The sequence below is a fragment of the Xiphophorus hellerii genome, chromosome 18 (genome assembly GCF_003331165.1).
Source record: "Xiphophorus hellerii strain 12219 chromosome 18, Xiphophorus_hellerii-4.1, whole genome shotgun sequence".
In the NCBI taxonomy this organism is placed as follows: Eukaryota; Metazoa; Chordata; class Actinopteri; order Cyprinodontiformes; family Poeciliidae; genus Xiphophorus; species Xiphophorus hellerii.
Genome location: NC_045689.1, coordinates 24,709,010 through 24,727,773, shown reverse-complemented (window position 1 = coordinate 24,727,773; position 18,764 = coordinate 24,709,010). Strand labels below are relative to the sequence as shown.

The following is an 18,764-nucleotide window of genomic DNA, read 5'->3' as shown; positions in this document are numbered from 1 at the left end:
GTCACAGTAGTGTGTTGAAAAGGCACACAGATTGATTCAACAAATGCCTTCTGTATGTAAATAGTGTTTTCCTTTTTTGTTGTCTGTTATGACTATAAAACAGTAGACAGGTTTTAGAAAGGAGCCAATCAATTTAAGTATCGCCATATATAAGCTTATACGATTTAAACGTCATCACTTTAAATCTCACACCATTTTAAATATGGAGATATTACTGATTATTGAGTCTCTCAATAACCAGTAATATACGACAACCCATAAATATGTGTGTATTTTACTCTATGTCCAGTTGAGGTCGCTGTCTTTCTCTTCTTTCCTTCGCATGCGCCCTCCTGCTGCTTCTCCATCTCTGAAAACCTTATCAGCTGAAGCCATCAGGCGCTTCTCGTTGACTATATGTATAGAAGTAAAATCCGGATCATTTAATTATATTAATTTTATTAATAAAAAGAAAAAAATAGTTACTGATAGTAAATGTTTGCGTAGCTCTTTTTTTTTTTTCCATTTTACGTAAAATCTCTACCGCAGCAACGCCTCACGACTTCTGTTTCTCTCCCATCATCCTGTGCGGTGTGAGGGGTTTTCGTGTGCGCGCTGTCTGTGGTGCTGAAGCTGCGCGTGCCATCCACAAGAGCATCCTTCCTTCCGCGAGACCGGAAAGGGGAATTCTGTTTTCGACGGTTGGAACGGTTGCTAATTTCGGGATGCTTCCTCCTGCTTCTTTTTGCTCTTTTTCGCACTTTTAACGCATTTATTATTTGAAGCGCAAGTGACGATCTTCAGAGGCGCCTTTAGCCTCTTTTTCTTTCGTTTCTTTCGTATTTTATCGACGCTTCCAGTCAGTTCGGTGCCGCCTGCCTGCCTGCCTGCCCCGCCGATACCGCATCCTTTATGCACAGCACGCTGCTCCAGTACTCCCCGACGAAACACACCGAGCACAATGGCCCGCTCCAGCTGCGTTCACTGAGAGACATGGAAGCCAAACAACACCAGATAAAAAGCCTGAAGAGCTACCCGGAGACTGGCGGTCGTAGCCTGGCAGCGGCCGCCGGAGGAGGAGGAGGTGGAGGTGGTGGTGGTAGTGGAGGTGGTGGTGGTGGAGGAGGAGGAGGAGGAGGAGGAGATGGCGGGTATCGAGACGGCTCGGCCGAAATGGAGATGGAGCTGAAGATTCAGAAAGCCATCGACTTCAAAGCGGAGGGCCACCGCTGCTACAAGGAGAAGAAATTCCGGGAGGCGATAGGCAAGTACCACCGTGCGCTGCTCCAGCTGAAAGGGGTTCATGTTGTGGACGGGACGACGGGCTCCGAGGTCAACCTGCTGAGCCAAGCCGCGGCCAAGCTGACCGAGGAGCAGCGGAGAGCCGTGGAGAGCACCGAGATCGAGTGCTACGACAGCCTGACAGGTGAGCGATGGTCGGCCCGGAACTGCTGGCACGGTTGTTCGCTCCGGTTCACTGGGTTCATCATAGTATAGGCTGAGTTATTTTTACAGACTTTCTTCCTCTTGTGCAATAACAGTGTGAGCGCAGAGGTGGATGATAGCCTGTTGTATCCAGGAGCGAACAAAGTGTACTGATATAACATACGATATCAGACTTACCAACCAGCGCAGCGATTTTCCAATCAAATCAATTTTCATCCAATAATTATCAGAATAAATTCGGTTTATGTGCCAACGAATAATATAATTGTTTAACACATGTACAGTTTATCATTTGATTAGAGCTCATTTTTGTTGTAATGGATAATCAGTGTTTTTCAAAGCAACAAGTTGATACAACTTCAGGGCATACTGTCCTGTAACACACAGTTCTGTAGGTTAAAGGAAAACCATGCAGGGTTAGAAAATATATGTGGCTTTTTCTTATTGTACAGTTGAAAACATATATTTATATACATTGTGTAAACTTTTTTTCCTTACTGCCTGGTACTGAATCAAGTCAAACTTTCCCTGTTTTTTTTGGTTAGGATAAATTTGCTAAGCTAAATAACAAAATAATGCGAAAAAGAACTTTTCTGAAAATCAAAAGTTCCCTAGATGTTTTCAGCATTTGGTAGAATTGCCTTTTAAACTTTAAGGCTTGGGTCAAACGCTTTGTGTATCCTTACCAAGAGATTTGCACAATTATTTTCTGGTAATTCTGGCCCATTCCTCCTGACAGAAATAGTGTAAATAAGTAAAATTTTTAGGCTGCCTCACTCTCACACGCCTTTTCATTTCTGTCATCCCATTTTGAATGGAGATCATGGGCCTTGTGACTCAAAAATTGAATAAATGTTACCCTTATATTACTTTTAGATAATTCAGTGATGTGCTTAAAGTGCTTGATAATATGCTTGAAATGCTGTTTCAGTATTTCCATGTAATGTTGTTCCCTTATGAAACTATATACAGCTCTGGAAAAAATAAAGAGGCTGCTGCAAAATGATCAGTTTCTCTGATTTTACTCTTGATAGGTATACGTTTGAGTAAAATGAACGTTGTTCTTTTATTTTATGAACTACTGATAACATGTCTGAAATTCCAAGCAAAACTTTAGTATTTATTAGTAGAAAATGAGAAAGGATCAAAATAATAAAAAAGATGCAGTGCTTTCAGACCTCAAATAATGCAAAGAAAACAAGTTCATATTCATTTATAAACAATAACACCAATGTTTTAACTCAGGAAGACTCTAGATATCAATATTTGTTGGAATAACCATGAGGTTTTCAATGGCATTCAGTGCAGTGGTTTTCCAGAGCTGAATTTTGCAAAATGCAGATGTCCCTCTAATTTTCAGTCTAATTAGACCACAGGTTATGTCTCTACAATGTACATTTTTGTCCCTGAGTGTTTACAAACTGCAATTTGGCTTTTTGTGTAGTTTTCAGAGTAATGGCTTCCTTCTCTCAGCCTACACTGACACGTTCTAGCCACTTTTAACAAACATTTTCACAGAATTCTTTTCTTTTTTGTTTTGGGGCTTAAACACACATCCTGCAGCAAAATTTCTACAACACAGAACCCGTCTCCTTTCTTAACATTATGATGGCTAGAGATTTCTGTGCTGTCTAGTTGTGCACAGTTGTATAAGCAGGAAGGTAAACAGATGAACGTGGCACCTTTAGACAAATTATTCACGAGAAGAAGATGAATGTGTGAGGTGTGCTTCAAAAACAACCACAGGTTTGTCCTAAACTTAATTGTCTCAAGTAAACACAGTCAGAACCTTACCAGCCATGATATTATCAACAGGGGTTTTCTAAAGTGGTATATTTACTGAATGTAGACCTCTGAATTTATACAAAAGAAACAAAGAAATCTGTGATTATTTAACAAAAGGAAGTAATTATACTAATCCTAAGTGACCTCAAATAAGAAAAAGTTAGTATGATTTAATGTCAGTAAGAAAAAGGTTATATGTTTTGTTGTACAATGTGTGTAAATATCTAGTCTGAACTGTACATTAAAGTATAAATATTTGTTGCCTTAATTACATAACAGTCTGCTTTTTTGATAATATTTGTCATAATAGGTAACCATTAACTATTGTCTGAATAATAAGCAACATTTGCCACCTTCTTGCCTTGCAGCCCCAAGAGACCTTGAACCCGAGTGTACAACACACTAACTAACTACACACATATTGGTGCAAATACCTAACGTTTGGAAGTTATGTTGACAGAGTCATAATATAAGGCTAAGCTTTAATTGAATAAGTTGTTGCTGAAATGCCTAAACATTTTGGAAATACGTTGAAAAAACAATCAATGTTATTCCTTTGTGCTTCTTTATCCAAAGTTAGCTGTAGGTTAGGAGGACAAACCACTTATAACTTTGTAAACAACTACTAAGATGTATTCATAGACTCTATTTTAGCTTGAATTCACTATTTGCTGTGCGCTAAATATACAGCCATTACGTGGAAGTCCAACTTCCTGATTTTTAAATGGATCTCCATGAGTAGTTTTCTCCCACTTGTAAGGTCACCTAGACTCTCAGAAACAGCTATAACATTTTTGTTCAAATTTGCGCAACCATACCTGACCCTTATTACACCAAAGCCTTTATTGAACTCTACATAAAATATTATTCAAAATTTATAGATGTACGGTCATCAGTGTCAAGTATTGTCTTACTGCTTCTCCTTTTTTGTTTGTTGTTTTTTCGCTCCTTTATGTGTGTAAGTTTGGAAGGGGTTTTGTTCACTAACTTTCAAATCTTGAAATGAAGCATTGCAAACAGAAGGAAATAATATTGTCTGATATTTCTTTTGTTTTTATTCTTTTAAACATTCAAATATATTACATAAAAATGTTTAAATTGAGGATGTTATCCCCAAATGCTCCTCGTGTAGTAAATAATGTAAAGTACTTTAGCATAAAATATGATGTTACACAGCAAGTTGAATTTATTTTTGGCTTAACAGTTAACCATAAAACAAGTAGTGTTGAATGTTAATTGCAAAAATAATAGAAAAACGAATAAAAAGAACTGGCAATGTCACTGTAGAAACTTTGTCAGAATCCAATAAAAATACTTCACTCAGATGAATATATACAGTATATACTATATATATACTGTAATCCACATTTCTCATTTTTTCAAAAGTGAATCTTTTACATTTTTTAAACAAATGTTTCATTAATTTATACAAGACAAATGGGAAAAAACAAACCAAAAATATGACAGTTTTTTTTGTTTGTTTGTTTTTTTTGTTGGCCATTTCACGTGTTTTTGCTGTCTGTCGTTTTACATTTTATCCAAACCTTTTCTTTGTGGTACGTTCATAAATCAAACATATGTTTGTATATAGTTTAAACTGGACATCCAAAAACTATATCTTCTAATGTTATTGATTGTATTTTAGCCTCAATATACTCTGAGTTTTGTGGTGTTTTTGTGAGCAACATAAAAAAAATATCACAAAGAAGAAGCATTGAGTAAACATGTTGCCAAACTGCTGCCAGGCTTTGGCAGCGCCATCTGCCTCTTGACCAGTAGGTCTGATTAGATGTACAAGTCCAGAACGAAGTGAGGACAATAGTGCTTAGTTGTGTGCATTTCAGCAGATGTTTTACAGTGTTTTTAGGACTGTATAAACTAAACTGAGAGTGGAGAGGTTGTGTGGTGTTTCTGTGCTAGGGTCTGTCCTGTCAGTTTCCCACGATGCACTGAAGGTCGCTTCCCCGATGCTGCATTCAGGGCCTGTCTGGTGCTTGTAGGGAGGCCGCTGTGGTGTGAAAGGCTTGGAGAGGAAAAAAGAGAGGGGAGGGAGGGAAAGAGGAACAAGGGAAAAAAAATATGAGAGTAAGTCCAAGGAGTGGCAGGGGGGAAATTGTAGACTGAAAGAACTGACATCATTTAGTATGACCTAGGAGGAAATAATGCGCTGAGAAGAGGAGTAGAGAATAGTGGGAAAATGAAGTGATGAGGCAAACGAGTGGACAGCTAGCACCTTATACTGCTGCATGTTTACCATGGCAACCATCACTATGATTGTTCCCTTTTTATTGGGTTGTTATTGCTCATGCCTTTTGTTCTCTGCTGACTCAAGTCTGGGTGTGCAAATGGACAATAACGGAAGAAGAACATCAGCCGAACGTTTCTCTGCCCTCGCAGAATCTATAAATGAGCAGAGCTGTATGGCACTGTGCAAAACACACGAGTCATCACTACTTTACATTTCAATTCCAGGAAGCCAGACTATCTTGTATTTAAGTGTTTTCAGTGGAATGTACTTTTGCTTGTTTATATGTTTGTTAAGCAACTTGACTTTAAATGATTAAAGCATAAAAAGCTTCTAAACTTAAGGGATAAAGCAGTGTGGTGTCTATAAACTCAACACCTCAGCTCAGTGAACAACAGATTTAAAAATTAAATTGAATATTTAGACTCTTATTTCTTTAGCTGGATCAGTAAAATGTGTCAAAGATAAATTCTAACCTAAATAAATAATAGTAAATGGTAAAAATCAAGAAATAAAATGCTGTTTTCTATATACATAAAAACAAGGTATTTCCCAAAGATAATTCAACTGGAAAACTCACAATGTAGATCAAATAAAAATCCTTTGCTAGATTTCTTTTACTCTGTCTGCTGTAGGTTGTTTGATAATAAGCATCTTGCATGGTATGCTACCACAATAAGGTGCAAAAGGACTATAGAGCAAGGACAAATACACATAAAAAGTCTAGAGTAATATTATTATAATAATAATATAATATAATATCAAAATAATAACATTTTAGCCAGCATGTAGTTTTTATGTTCTTGTGTCCCTGCACAAGTAAACTTTCCCTCACAGTGAGGGTGCATTAATATCAGTCAGATATTAGTGTCTAGATAGTATTTGTCTGTTAATACGTGTATGTACTCATAATCATATTCATAAGTGTCCTGATACTACAGGACCTGATATCAGTGTGAGAAAAGCAACATCTTCTCTGCATTAGATAACACCTCTCTCTATACAGGCATATTCAATAAATTAGAATATGGGTTCCAATGTTTGTCAGATTAAAAGTACCTTTTGACAATAACAACCTTTATCAACTAGGTTGCAAATTATGCAGCATTGTTAAGAGGAGGAAGATCAGCACTTTTAGCACAAGCAAAACCAACTAGAAGCTGAGTTCAACATGTTTGCTAGCAGCAGCGGGAGATTGTAAGAGTTAACTGCATCCATCTCTAGAGAAGCAGGCCAAGATGTGCAGGGACAACTGCAATGAATATAACAGAGGTACTTAACACCAGTACTTTTCCCTTCATGACCAGGTATTGTCTGTTGTTAATAAAATGACAGCAGAGGTATCAGATCTTAAGCACCAACAAATCACCCACACAACGTTGCCCAAACTACACAACTTTGTAAAGTGGCCCACCCCCACTCAGAGTCAACAACAGGTGTCTTGCTAATAGTTTGTCCACTTTCTTTTAAATCATGCCATAAAATGAGGTTTTCTGCTCTTGACTAATGAATAAAACAGAGAACACTATACAGACAACTTTTTCAATACAAGGTTGCCACATATAGCAACATGGTAGCATAAAACTATTTTAGTTGCTGCATTTGTGCTTTAAAATATATGTAGTTTAGAGGGTGCATAAAATATGAAGTATAGCCACAGAAACAACATCTAAGTTGCTGCATTTTGACAGTGTTCTACAATCTTTAAAATGATTAAATGTTCAGGCAGTCCTAAATGTGGCCTTATGTCTTCTGTTTCAGAGAAAGCTGAATTTGAGAGTTGCATAATAAAACAAACATTTTCTTAAATACTCTAAAGCTACTTTAGCCTCATAATAAAGGGAAAGACCTATAAATAAATGAAACAGGTGCCCTTTAAAATAGGTTAATTAATTCCATAAATCAGCAGAGAAATGCGGTTTTGGTCTCAGGAGGAAACAGTGCATTTATTTGGAGCTATTTTAGGATGTTGGAAAATACCCTCGGATATTGTTAACCTGAGTAGGAAGCCGTACTATCAGGCATGGTGGTTGCAACTATGTCAGCAAGGCCTCATAATGTGTTTCAGTAGTTTCTGTTATGTGAGAAAGCTCAACAACTCTGAAGAAATATATTTGGCAGCATCAATAGCACTCTTAGTTTGATTAACATGAAACAACAAATGCAACTTTTATTTAGCTTTCATATGAAAATACTGAACTTTTATTTAAATCAGACACACCAATACAGGTTAAAAATGGTTTGTAGCACTTTCTCTCCAGAAGTAGTTGTTAGGTTTATGATGACTTTATCACAAAAGACAGAAGAATGAAAAATATTTTGTGCATTAAATAAATGTGTGTTTCTCCTGTTCCAACAATACTGCCTCTGTATTTTTTTTTCTTTTATATGCACAACTTAAAAACAATAAAACAAGACAGATGTTAGAGAAGAGGTCAAGACATAACGAGTTGGTTCCATGGACTGAACTAAAAGTTTTACAAATTGTCATAAAATTGTGTGGGTTGTATAAACAGAGTCACTAATAGTAAATAACAAAATTGTTAAGGATTTTTAGAGAAAACAACAATAACCTTTACAATATATATTTTTATGTTTAAGATATTTTTAATAACTAGTTACGGCTCTCACACATTATAATTTAAACACTGGGCTTTGGTTGCAAGGTTGTGCCTGGTTTCCCAGAGTTCTGCTGGGTAGATGCTGCTCTAGGTGGTCAGGAGGAAGGAGGTGCCGACTGATTGGCTCGCTGTCTCTGGCCCTGACGTATGACAGAAGGCCAGCAAGCAAACCACAACCAGTCACACGTGCAAGAGAGAATGCATGTCAGCAGTTGTGAGTGAGTGCAAGTACTGGTGTTCATGCAAGCATGTTTGTGTTTGTTTGTCTCTGCCTTCCCTGGCCGCTGGATGAACAGCAGCTGGCTCAGGGGATGCAGAAAACATGCATCGTGTGTGTGTGCACCGTTAGAGGGAAACAGAGTTGCTCCCAGCACGGTTTGTTCTGCCGTTCTTACCATTGCTGACTCTGCTAATTTGTTGAAACACTGTATATCTGTTCATGTCTGTGCTTGTTTTTCCACTGTTCTTGTTGTAGTCATGGGGAGGACCTAATCTTCTTGTTGCCTCTGTGTGTGTCTGGCATTCAAAGGAAGAGAACAGATGTATCGACTCAGTTGGGTTAAAGGGAAAATTCAGTTTTCTCTTTGGATATTATGCTCAGGATAATAAAAAATGTGATTTAATTTAAAGTAGTTAAAGTCAGCCTCACCTCGATAGTAAAACATTACTCATTAAAGACATTTTACTGACGTCAATTCAGTAAAGAGTTTCCGATTTTAAAGAATCCCAATTAGAGGAAAATATATTCCTAGAAAACTTGGATAAAACGTTTTAAATTTGTTGAACTCTAGTGGAGAAATGGATCAACCTATTTCCTAAAGACATTAGAAATGGTGTTTTAATCTTTATGGTAAAAAAAGTTCTCATTTCTGTTCAATCATATCATATTTGTTAGCTGGTTGTAATAACTTTACAAGCAACCAAGAGTGAGAATTAGTTCATTTTGCACAGTCATCAAATCATAGAAATAAGTATACAGACTCTAGATATTCACTCATAAAGGAGACAAATCTATAAGGGTTTAATAAGTATTTCAAAGAGTTTCAGTATCTGCATCATTTATTTGTTAAGCATGAAATAAATGCATACTGATTCATAATTTTCTACATTTCTAATGGTGCAACTAATTTACCTAAGCAATGGCAAGCACTATAATAATCTGTAGTCATAATTTTTTTGTGCTTACATATTTGACTTATTGTATTTTTTAAGCTTTAGAAATAACTTTTTTCCCCCTTCAAATTACTGTGGGTGCAGTAGTCCCCTGCTTAAAGCCTGCAGCAGTACTTGAATGTGTGCGTACCTGAGTCATGTTTGACTACAGTCATTGTTTGGCTTCATCTGAGCTGAGGTTTCAAAACAAAGATGGCATAAAAAGTGCCAGATTATTGCCAAATGATATGGGTTATAAAAGTTATAAATGCTTTCAAACTTGGCAGTTGTCTCTTATTCACAACAATTAATCAGTGTTGTTGGTAAGATAGTTGTTGTTCACTGTTGTTGCCCTTTTGTTTCATTGTTTATTCATTTTTAATTATGTTTTTCTTTTTTCTTTTTGGTTATTTTCTTAATAGTGGACGTAATGCCATGTGTTATAGTCATGCAGGATTCATGTAGGAAGTTATTTCTGATTGAAATGTGATTGCACTGTCATGTCCAAAAGTTTTTGACAAAAGTTCCTTGTAAGAAATAAAATAAAAAAGCTTTTTGGGACAACAAAATATGTTGACCCAAAACTCTGCGCACACTTGATGTTTATTTTTTCTTACAAGGTGATAGAGGCATTCTCGTGTATGGGAAAGTCTATTGTTATCAGTATAAAAGAATACAAATAGATCAGTCAGGGTAACTTTGTATTGACTTAAAGCAGTGTTTTTCAACCACTGTGCCGCGGCACACTAGTGTGCCGTGAGCGATCGTCAGGTGTGCCGTGGAAATTTCACCTAATTGGTCTAAAAAAGATTTTTTGAAAACAAATTAATTATCTGCAAATAATATGCTATCTTCGCGTGTGTGTGCTGTAGTAGTGACTAGCGGCATAATCATGTAATTTCCTTACCACTAGATGGCAGTAGGTACATAGCATTGTACGTTAAAACAAGAGTATTAGTGATGCGTGAATGTGACAGGTAGCGGTGAGAGCATTGTATCTAGCAAGACTGTGATGACAGTGATGGAAAAGTTTATGAAAAGAAAAATGACTATATATTTAATATAGGTGGCGATAGGGTATCATTTGTTTACATTTTTGGTTGGTGGTGTGCCTCGTGATTTTTTCAATGAAAACAATGTACCTTGGCTCAAAAAAGGTTGAAAAACACTGATTTAGAGGACTAGATCTAGCTTATGCTAGTACAGTAGAATCAATTACAGGGTAGTAGGGGAAAAGTGGTAACGTCTATAATAAATGTTTGAAACTGATGAGAACTGATTTCCGGTACATGTAACAGAGTAACTTTAACACTTCCTATCAAAAGATAACACAACCCGTCAGGATACCACCGAAATCTTAATAAGGTTGGGTCGGAGAGTGTATCGAAGTTTAGATACATGTAGCAAACTTCTATAACGGCTGTTTTACGACCGTTATAGCTACAAACCGTAATTATGAAACAAAATCACTCTTTTTCCCTCGAACGTCTAAACACGTCTAGCAAGTAATTACGAAATCAGCACCGAATGAACTTGTAAATTTACATTTTAGCGGGGACAGTTTCCACCAGCTTCACACTACTAACCTGTAAACAAGAACAGCTTTAGCGAACGAAGAACGACCGCCATCTTTTTCCCCAAACTCTGTCTGAGGCGCAAGGGGGAAAGGGGCGGGGCTCCTCACTCTAGGTCTCCTGGTGAAACGCTGTCTATAATTTGGCTCTAACAAAACTGGAAACATCAGTATGAGACCTGAAAGAGCGTAGGGACACCCTAGAGCAACGCATGGAAGGAGCAGAGAGTAGAAACGGTAGAAAGGTACTCAACTTTTTCTACTACTTTTACACGACTTCACAGGCCCTCGCATACAGGTGCTGGTGCGAGGGCCTTCACAGGCCAGGGCCTTCACATGCCAGGTCATTCAAGGATCCCTGGCCTTCACAGGCCCTCGCGTCCACGTTCGGTGCGAGGGCCTTCACAGGCCAGGTCATTCAAGGATCCCTGGCCTTCACAGGCCCTCGCGTCCACGTTCGGTGCGAGGGCCTTTACAGGCCAGGTCCTTGAAGGATCCCTGGCCTTCACAGGCCCTCGCGTCCACGTTCGGTGCGAGGGCCTTCACAGGCCAGGTCATTCAAGGATCCCTGGCCTTCACAGGCCCTCGCGTCCACGTTCGGTGCGAGGGCCTTTACAGGCCAGGTCCTTGAAGGATCCCTGGCCTTCACAGGCCCTCGCGTCCACGTTCGGTGCGAGGGCCTTCACAGGCCAGGTCCTTGAAGGATCCCTGGCCTTCACAGTCCCTCGCGTCCACGTTCGGTGCGAGGGCCTTCACAGGCCAGGTCCTTGAAGGATCCCAGGCCTTCACAGGCCTTCACATTACCACGTGGTCGTCTTATTCAAGCACTTCTGAAGGAACAGCCTGCGATGTCATCGATGACATCACGTTCGTTTTGTCGGTCTGATGTCATCAGTGACAGTCAGGGACGGACGTGATGTCATCGATGACATCGCAGGCTGTTACCTCAGAAAAAATATTTTTTATACCTATGTTACATGTCTCAGCTGTATTGAAAGAGTTGTAACAATTGATGTTTGTTATTTTTTGTCTCTTCTTCTCCTTTCTTCCGAGTGGGAAGCCTGTAAACAAGAACAGCTTTAGCGAACGAAGAACGACCGCCGTTTTCTTCCCCAAACTCTGTCTGTTTTATTACAAATTGTCAAAATCATGAAATCATGCAATCATACATTGAACATTCCTTTGTGCATTCATGTCCATGTGTCCTTCCGTTGCTCCAAAACAACCATATTCCATCTACTTCATTAAACAACATCAGCCCCCACCAGCTGTGACAGCATCCATGGGCCAAATCAAAACAATTCAACAATCGATTTAAATCTTACAGATTTACATAAAAAGAAAACTATTCCTCAAGTTCAGTGAAACTGTAAGGCTACTAATTTCTTTGAATTGTAATAACTGAAAAATTTAATCATATTATTAGTTCTATAATTTATTATGGGCATATTTAGAGCAGTGTTTTTCAACCACTGTGCTGCGGCACACTAGTGTGCCGTGAGCGATCGTCAGGTGTGCCGTGGAAATTTCACCTAATTGGTCTAAAAAAGATTTTTTGAAAACAAATTAATTATCTGCAAATAATATGCTATCTTCGCGTGTGTGTGCTGTAGTAGTGACTAGCGGCATAATCATGTAATTTCCTTACCACTAGATGGCAGTAGGTACATAGCATTGTACGTTAAAACAAGAGTATTAGTGATGCGTGAATGTGACAGGTAGCGGTGAGAGCATTGTATCTAGCAAGACTGTGATGACAGTGATGGAAAAGTTTATGAAAAGAAAAATGACTATATATTTAATATAGGTGGCGATAGGGTATCATTTGTTTACATTTTTGGTTGGTGGTGTGCCTCGTGATTTTTTCAATGAAAACAATGTACCTTGGCTCAAAAAAGGTTGAAAAACACTGACTTAAAGTGACCCTTACCTAAAAGAAAACCAGAAAAGTCAGCAAAATGTCTCTCACAGCACTATGGAGCCACTGGATCACTTTAAGAGTCACTTTTCCATATGAGTATTACTTGCTTGCTCTACACAACCTATGCACTTTCCTCCAGCAAGAAATTTTCCTCATCGCCACGTTGCTATTTTCCACATTTTTGTGCACTACTGGAAGTAGTCACAAATCAGAAATCCACCTTACAAGTGAGTGTGTGTGCACTGCGTTCCTACCTGACGTTCGTTTTGTGAGCTTTTCAGTCATCAGATGTGCAGCCGTGATGACAATCTCCAGCACTATATAATCATTCTCACTCACTGTATTGGAACAACAGCCTGGTGAAGATATCTATCACTCTGTAGAGCAACTTGTTAATAGATCACCATCCATGCATCCTTCAACTGGCTTCAAACTGTTTTACAGATTACAAAAGCTGTGACCAAGTCCAATGTACCTCAGAAAATATACAGCGGATGAAACAGGGAGCACGTTGCTGTGATCCTTCTAAAAACGATCATCATGATTTTTTCATTAACTACTGCTCACAAATCTCTGCCTTTGTTCCTCCTGACTGCCTCAATCTGTGCATGAGTCATAAGTCAAAGCTCTGGGAGAGATTCAGCAGGATGCGACGTGCAAAACTGTTTGTTTCATAACACACCAGCCACCTTTTTGTTCCAGTCGCGCAGCTCAACGTCACTCCCTATCTATGATCATGATCCAGAAATTTCAAACTTGCGTGTTAAGGTGAGGGAGCTCAAAAATAAACTAAATGAGTTAAGCTTAAAAAAGAAAAGAAATGTCAGAATAATATTATTTTGGTTTTACATGTGAGCAGTTGTAATCCATGCCCAGATTTACTTTCCTAAGATTAAGATAAAACCAGTGGGTTGATTAATAAATGTAGACAAGATAATACAGATTTAAGTCACTGAACATGTTTTTGGTAGCCAGAGCAAAACGTGATTTCTTTCCTTCATTACTGTAACAAAAAATGTGAAGAAGGAATCATACAAGCATGTATGCTAGTGTCACCTCTAGGGTACAAAACCTAAATGATACTCTGAACTAGTGTATGGGGAATTTTTTTTTACCAATATCTACATCAAAAGGTGATGGCATTAACAAATTACATCAAGTTCAGCGAGCAAAGCTTAATGCTTAAACTTACCGTAGGTCTATAGCTTTGCCTTAGTTTGGAGATTAGCCCTAAAATGTTAGACATTTTGTTTTTAAAGTCTGTAGAATGAGCTTTCAAACCCTGCATATGTGCCTGACAACAACAGCTCCAGAAAGATACAGCTGCTCAAATTAGCAAATATTTTTTTAAAAGAATATCTCAAAGTTTATGTAACCAGCTTAGGAAGATCCATGGAAAGAAGCCTAATAATGGTTGTTCAACTTATCCGTCTCAAAGACCGGTGAAGGACGCGGGGGTTGCCTTCGAATAATCTCAGTGATGTGTAATTCCAGAGACGGAGAGATTTTTACCCATCCACTCTGATATGCTGCTAGGAAAATATTCAACGCCTGCTTACGAAAGACAGACTAGAAAGCGCCTCCTTGTCATCTCCTGCCAACTCAATCACCAGGGGATGTGGTGGAGTGCTGAAGTTAGAGACCGAAAGAGACTTTAGAGGGAGCAGATGAAGAGGAGAACTGCAAGATCGAGGGGTTAAGATGGGGAGAGATGTGGGTTGTCTGAGCAGCTGGGAGTAGGAGGACGTCTCCAGCAGGAGGAGAAGGAATGGAGGTGTCATGAGGCTGGGTTAGTTAGTGGGATGGCATGAGGTTTGGGTGGTGTTTTCCTTCCCCCTGTTCGTGTATTTTTGCCATTGGAGGGATGGCCAGAGCAGAGCAGAGAGTGAGAATGTTGAGTGCCAGAGCTGCAGATGGCTCTCCCTCTACTGAGTTACCTCAGAGCTGGAAGACAGAGAGATTAAGAGAGCTGGGAAGAGAATGGAGGCAGTGACAAACTGGACAGCACTCACAAATTAGAAACAGTCAGCCTGCCTCTATGACCTCTAAGCAGTGAAAAATGAGTTTTCCAAAGCTGCTTTTTGTCGGTACTTATTACTCTGAAAGATCCAATAAAGATCCAAACTAATTTATATCACACACTCTGACAACCCCAGATCACTGCTGTCACGGGGGTAAAAAAAGATTTCGTTGTTTGTCTAGAAGACAAGATAGAACAGAGTAGGTGATTAAAAACTGAGATGAAGAAGAGGTTGGAGTCTTGTTGGCGTGATATCAATTAGAGCAGAGGTCCCCAGATAGTGATCAGAATTTTAGATACAAGTATAGACTAACTGGAACTAGACTGAAGATAAAATGTTATGTGCACAGCTTGTCTAGTCTATACAGCAGGAGCTACAGGCTTCCTGTCTCTACTGCAGAGAAGAAAAAACACTGAAAATGGAGAAGAAACTGCACTGTTTCTCTGAAATGAGAAGAAATGTTGAAGCTTTCAGAGTCAATAAACTTCAACACTCAAACCTGTTTATATCGTGTACACTATGATCAGAGGCAGTGAAAAGTATTGAACATCACAATGAGTTACTGACAGACTTAAGACAAGTTAGAAGTCAACTCAATACCATCAAAATCTAACATTAAAACACCGAAAATTAATATTAAAACAATCCATTTTGACAAGTATGCCTTCATACTGTTACAGTAAGACTGACCATCAAGACACTGAATTTCAGTCATTATTCTAATGAACTTATCAATGGACGGACGGACAGATGGATGGATGAATTTGAGATTAAAATATTACATCAGACCAATAAAATAAACGTTTTCAACACACAGCTGGAGGCTGGATGGAAAATATGTGAGGTACCAGCTTGCAGGTCGATATTTTACTTTTAATGTTTCTGTTTTCCCAATTACCATTAAACATTAAGAACTGTTTTTCTTTCACTCTTTTCAGCGAAACTCCTGAAATACACTGAATAAACTACAAACTCTGTAATTGGAAAAATTCCAGCCATCCCAATATTACGACTCCTCAAGAATTTAATTTGAAAACTTTTCCTGTGGCTGTGATAGGTTCTGTGTCCCCAACGTTCTTGGATTGCGAATTTCTATTTGGCATAGTGTGACAGTTGTGTGAAATTATGTATAAAGTGAAAGTGTCTGTCAAAACGTTTTTTAGTCCCCAGCTGAAAGTCCTGACATCAGCTTAGGGAGAACTGAGACATTTACCCTTTCCCTGACATCCTCGGAGTGAGACTGAGGAAAATATCCATCCTTCATAAGCCATCGGTAATGAGAATTTGCTCCAGCTATTTGCACACATCTAAAACCCCGGCTGAACCAACGGGCTGCTTATATTTTTCCAGCAGGGTTCCCTGATGATAACAAGCCATGGTTGTTGGGTTGTTTGCTTGCTCTGCTCACTCTGCTCTGGTCTGACCTTGAATGCTTTAAAGCCTGCTCTGCTGGGACTTGACATTAAAAACTCGCCCTTGTTACATGCTGTCTGAGATGGCAGAGATGTGTAAATGATGCGTTTGGCCTGGTTTTCAGATCCGCCGTTTTCCTCTGTGGAAAGGGATTGCCCAGTTTGATTTTGACCATTGTGGTCAAAAAGAAAGACGTAACGAATCCCGTTTGCAGTTTGTCACAAGCCAGGTACAGCAAAGATGTGAAGTGAGGTGCTCTGGTCAGATGAAACCAAAATTAAACTTTTTCAAAACCCTGTGTATGGCAAAAAAGTAAACAGACATCACCCTCAACACACAATCACATAGTGAAACATGTTAGTGGCAAAATCATACTGTGGGGACCTTTGGCAGGGACAGGAAAGCTGGTTCATTTTGAGAAGATTGATGGAGCTAAACACAGGTTAATCCTCTTCATATGACATTAGTAAAAGAAGTAGAAGTGTCCTTTTCTGTCCACTACACAAATATGCACTACTTTGTATTTCTCTACTAGATAAAATCCAGATGGAATTTGTTTCATTTTGTGATTATAGTGCTAAAAGTTATAATAATAATAAATTAGATGAGTTGTAGTAATCAGTGCTACTGTTGATTCTGCTTTATAAAACCTAAGCCAGTTATTTGTGTTCCTCCTTCATGTGTAAATGTTGAAAAGGATTAATAAGGGGGCCATGGATGTGAGAATGTTATTTTTTATGTTTGACTTCATGGTAATCTTCTTCCTGTTATGAATTTTTTTTTGTCAACATATTCATTTTTTAAAAAAACTGTGACCTGATACATTAACAATAAAGAAATGGATCCTATCAGGGAAGAAGCAGCAATTTGTTGCAACCTGTGTCTGTTGCACAGTGAAAGCCTTTTAGGTGTAATATTCCAACTTATACGCCACAAAAGAAAATAAATATTTTTAAAATCTTGAGTTTGTTATGAATCAGAGGTGCTTCAGATGAAAAGTCCACAGTTCAACTTAAAAACAGCGCAGTTACCAGATGTGAGTGGGCACTGTTTTTCTGCCTGAGAGTTTCACATCTAAAATTATGCTGCATCTGTTAAACTTGGAGATGGTGGATAAATGTAAGATCCAGCTGTTACCATCATGCTTTTTTTTCTTACTCATACTCCTAAAAAATTAACAAATTAATTTTTTTTTAATTAATTTTTATTCTATTATATATGTGTAATGTATTATTGTCTCACATTATTCATGATGATGTTTTGTTTCTGCACAGGTCGACCATGCAGTTAGCCAGTTCTTCATACATTTTAGTGATGAGAGGTTTATCCCATCAATAACTTAAACTGGTTGCTTAACCATGGATTAAACATTTTTACTTTTTAAGTACACTGTAACAAACGACTGTAAAAAACTACATCATAAAAATACAGTAAGGTGGCTGGGTTTTGAAAGTACAGCTCTTTACTGTGATCTGAAATGTGTATGGAAAGTAAATAGGATGTGATTGGACCGCAAAGTTCAGTACTGTAATAAAATTACAGTAAGACTAATAAAATTAGAGTAAAACTGTATTAAATTTACAGTAAAAAAATTGTATAAAACTGTAATAAAATTACAGTAAGGTTACTGTAATTTTTTTACTGTAAAAGTTACAGTAGCTGGCTGGCAACACTGCTGCCAGTAAGCTACTGTAATTTCTACAGTGAGTTTTTTAACGCTGTCGGTTGGAGATTTTAATTATAGTCATACAGAAACCGAAGGATGAACTGTTCTGTTACTATCTCAGTCTCATTGCTCTTTTTGTTGTTGTTGGGTTTTTAAAAAAAATATATGACAATTAGAAATATCAAAACATGTAGATTTCATTTAGAAACCATACATGATACTTGTCAGTGTGTGATTTCTATGAAGCTACAATAAACTATATTCACAAATATTTATACAGGATGCATTTTCTTCATTTAAATGAGCTTTCCTCCATTCTTAGAAACGACTCTGAGGCATATAGGCAGGGAGCCAACACAGTTGTTTGCCAACATAAAACAATGGTTTCTTCAGGATAAGGACATTATCTGATCTGTACTACACTGAAAGTGGATTGTATTTCAGAAGTTCCTGCCACATAGGGATTTTTAAATTCTTCTTTTACTTTTTCTTCCCTTAAAGATAGAGAAGCACTTCCCAAAACTGAAATTCACAGACAGTCTCTTTTGTATATTCAAAAAGAGAGAACATCTTCCGCACATTTATCCCTACTCCTTTGCCACCATTTCCACCATTTTCTCATGTCTTGGACTACTCTAGAATAAACTGTGAGTAAAGTCAATTACTTCCAACCCACTAGGTCACCTTTATCAGCGTGTTCCTGGATTTATTGTCAGTGGAGGCACGCTTGAATTAAAATATTTCTTTGGATTCTGACTGCAAGCTCAGCAAAGGCACCCCTGTATAGCCTGCTTTCACCCCTTCTGCTCAGTGTGGACGAGCATGAGCAAGCATTTCCCCTCCTGGCCACCTGTGTTATCTGCAAATAGATGCTGAATGTTCATACATGACTAAACAGTCCATTTTAATGAGTGCTTAATCCGATTATAAAACCGCTATAAT

General features: G+C 38.2%; 1 protein-coding gene across 1 annotated transcript in view; it reads left to right on the top strand.

Annotated features, from left to right (window-relative positions):
* Positions 1 to 479: 479 nt before the first annotated feature.
* The window catches only part of ttc9b (tetratricopeptide repeat domain 9B), a 29,528-nt gene continuing 11,243 nt past the window's right edge, over positions 480 to 18,764 (top strand). The window contains exon 1 of the mRNA XM_032545099.1: positions 480 to 1,405. Within this exon, the coding sequence (XP_032400990.1) occupies positions 892 to 1,405 (514 nt within the window). The 5' untranslated portion in view covers positions 480 to 891. The remainder of the gene's footprint in view (positions 1,406 to 18,764) is intronic.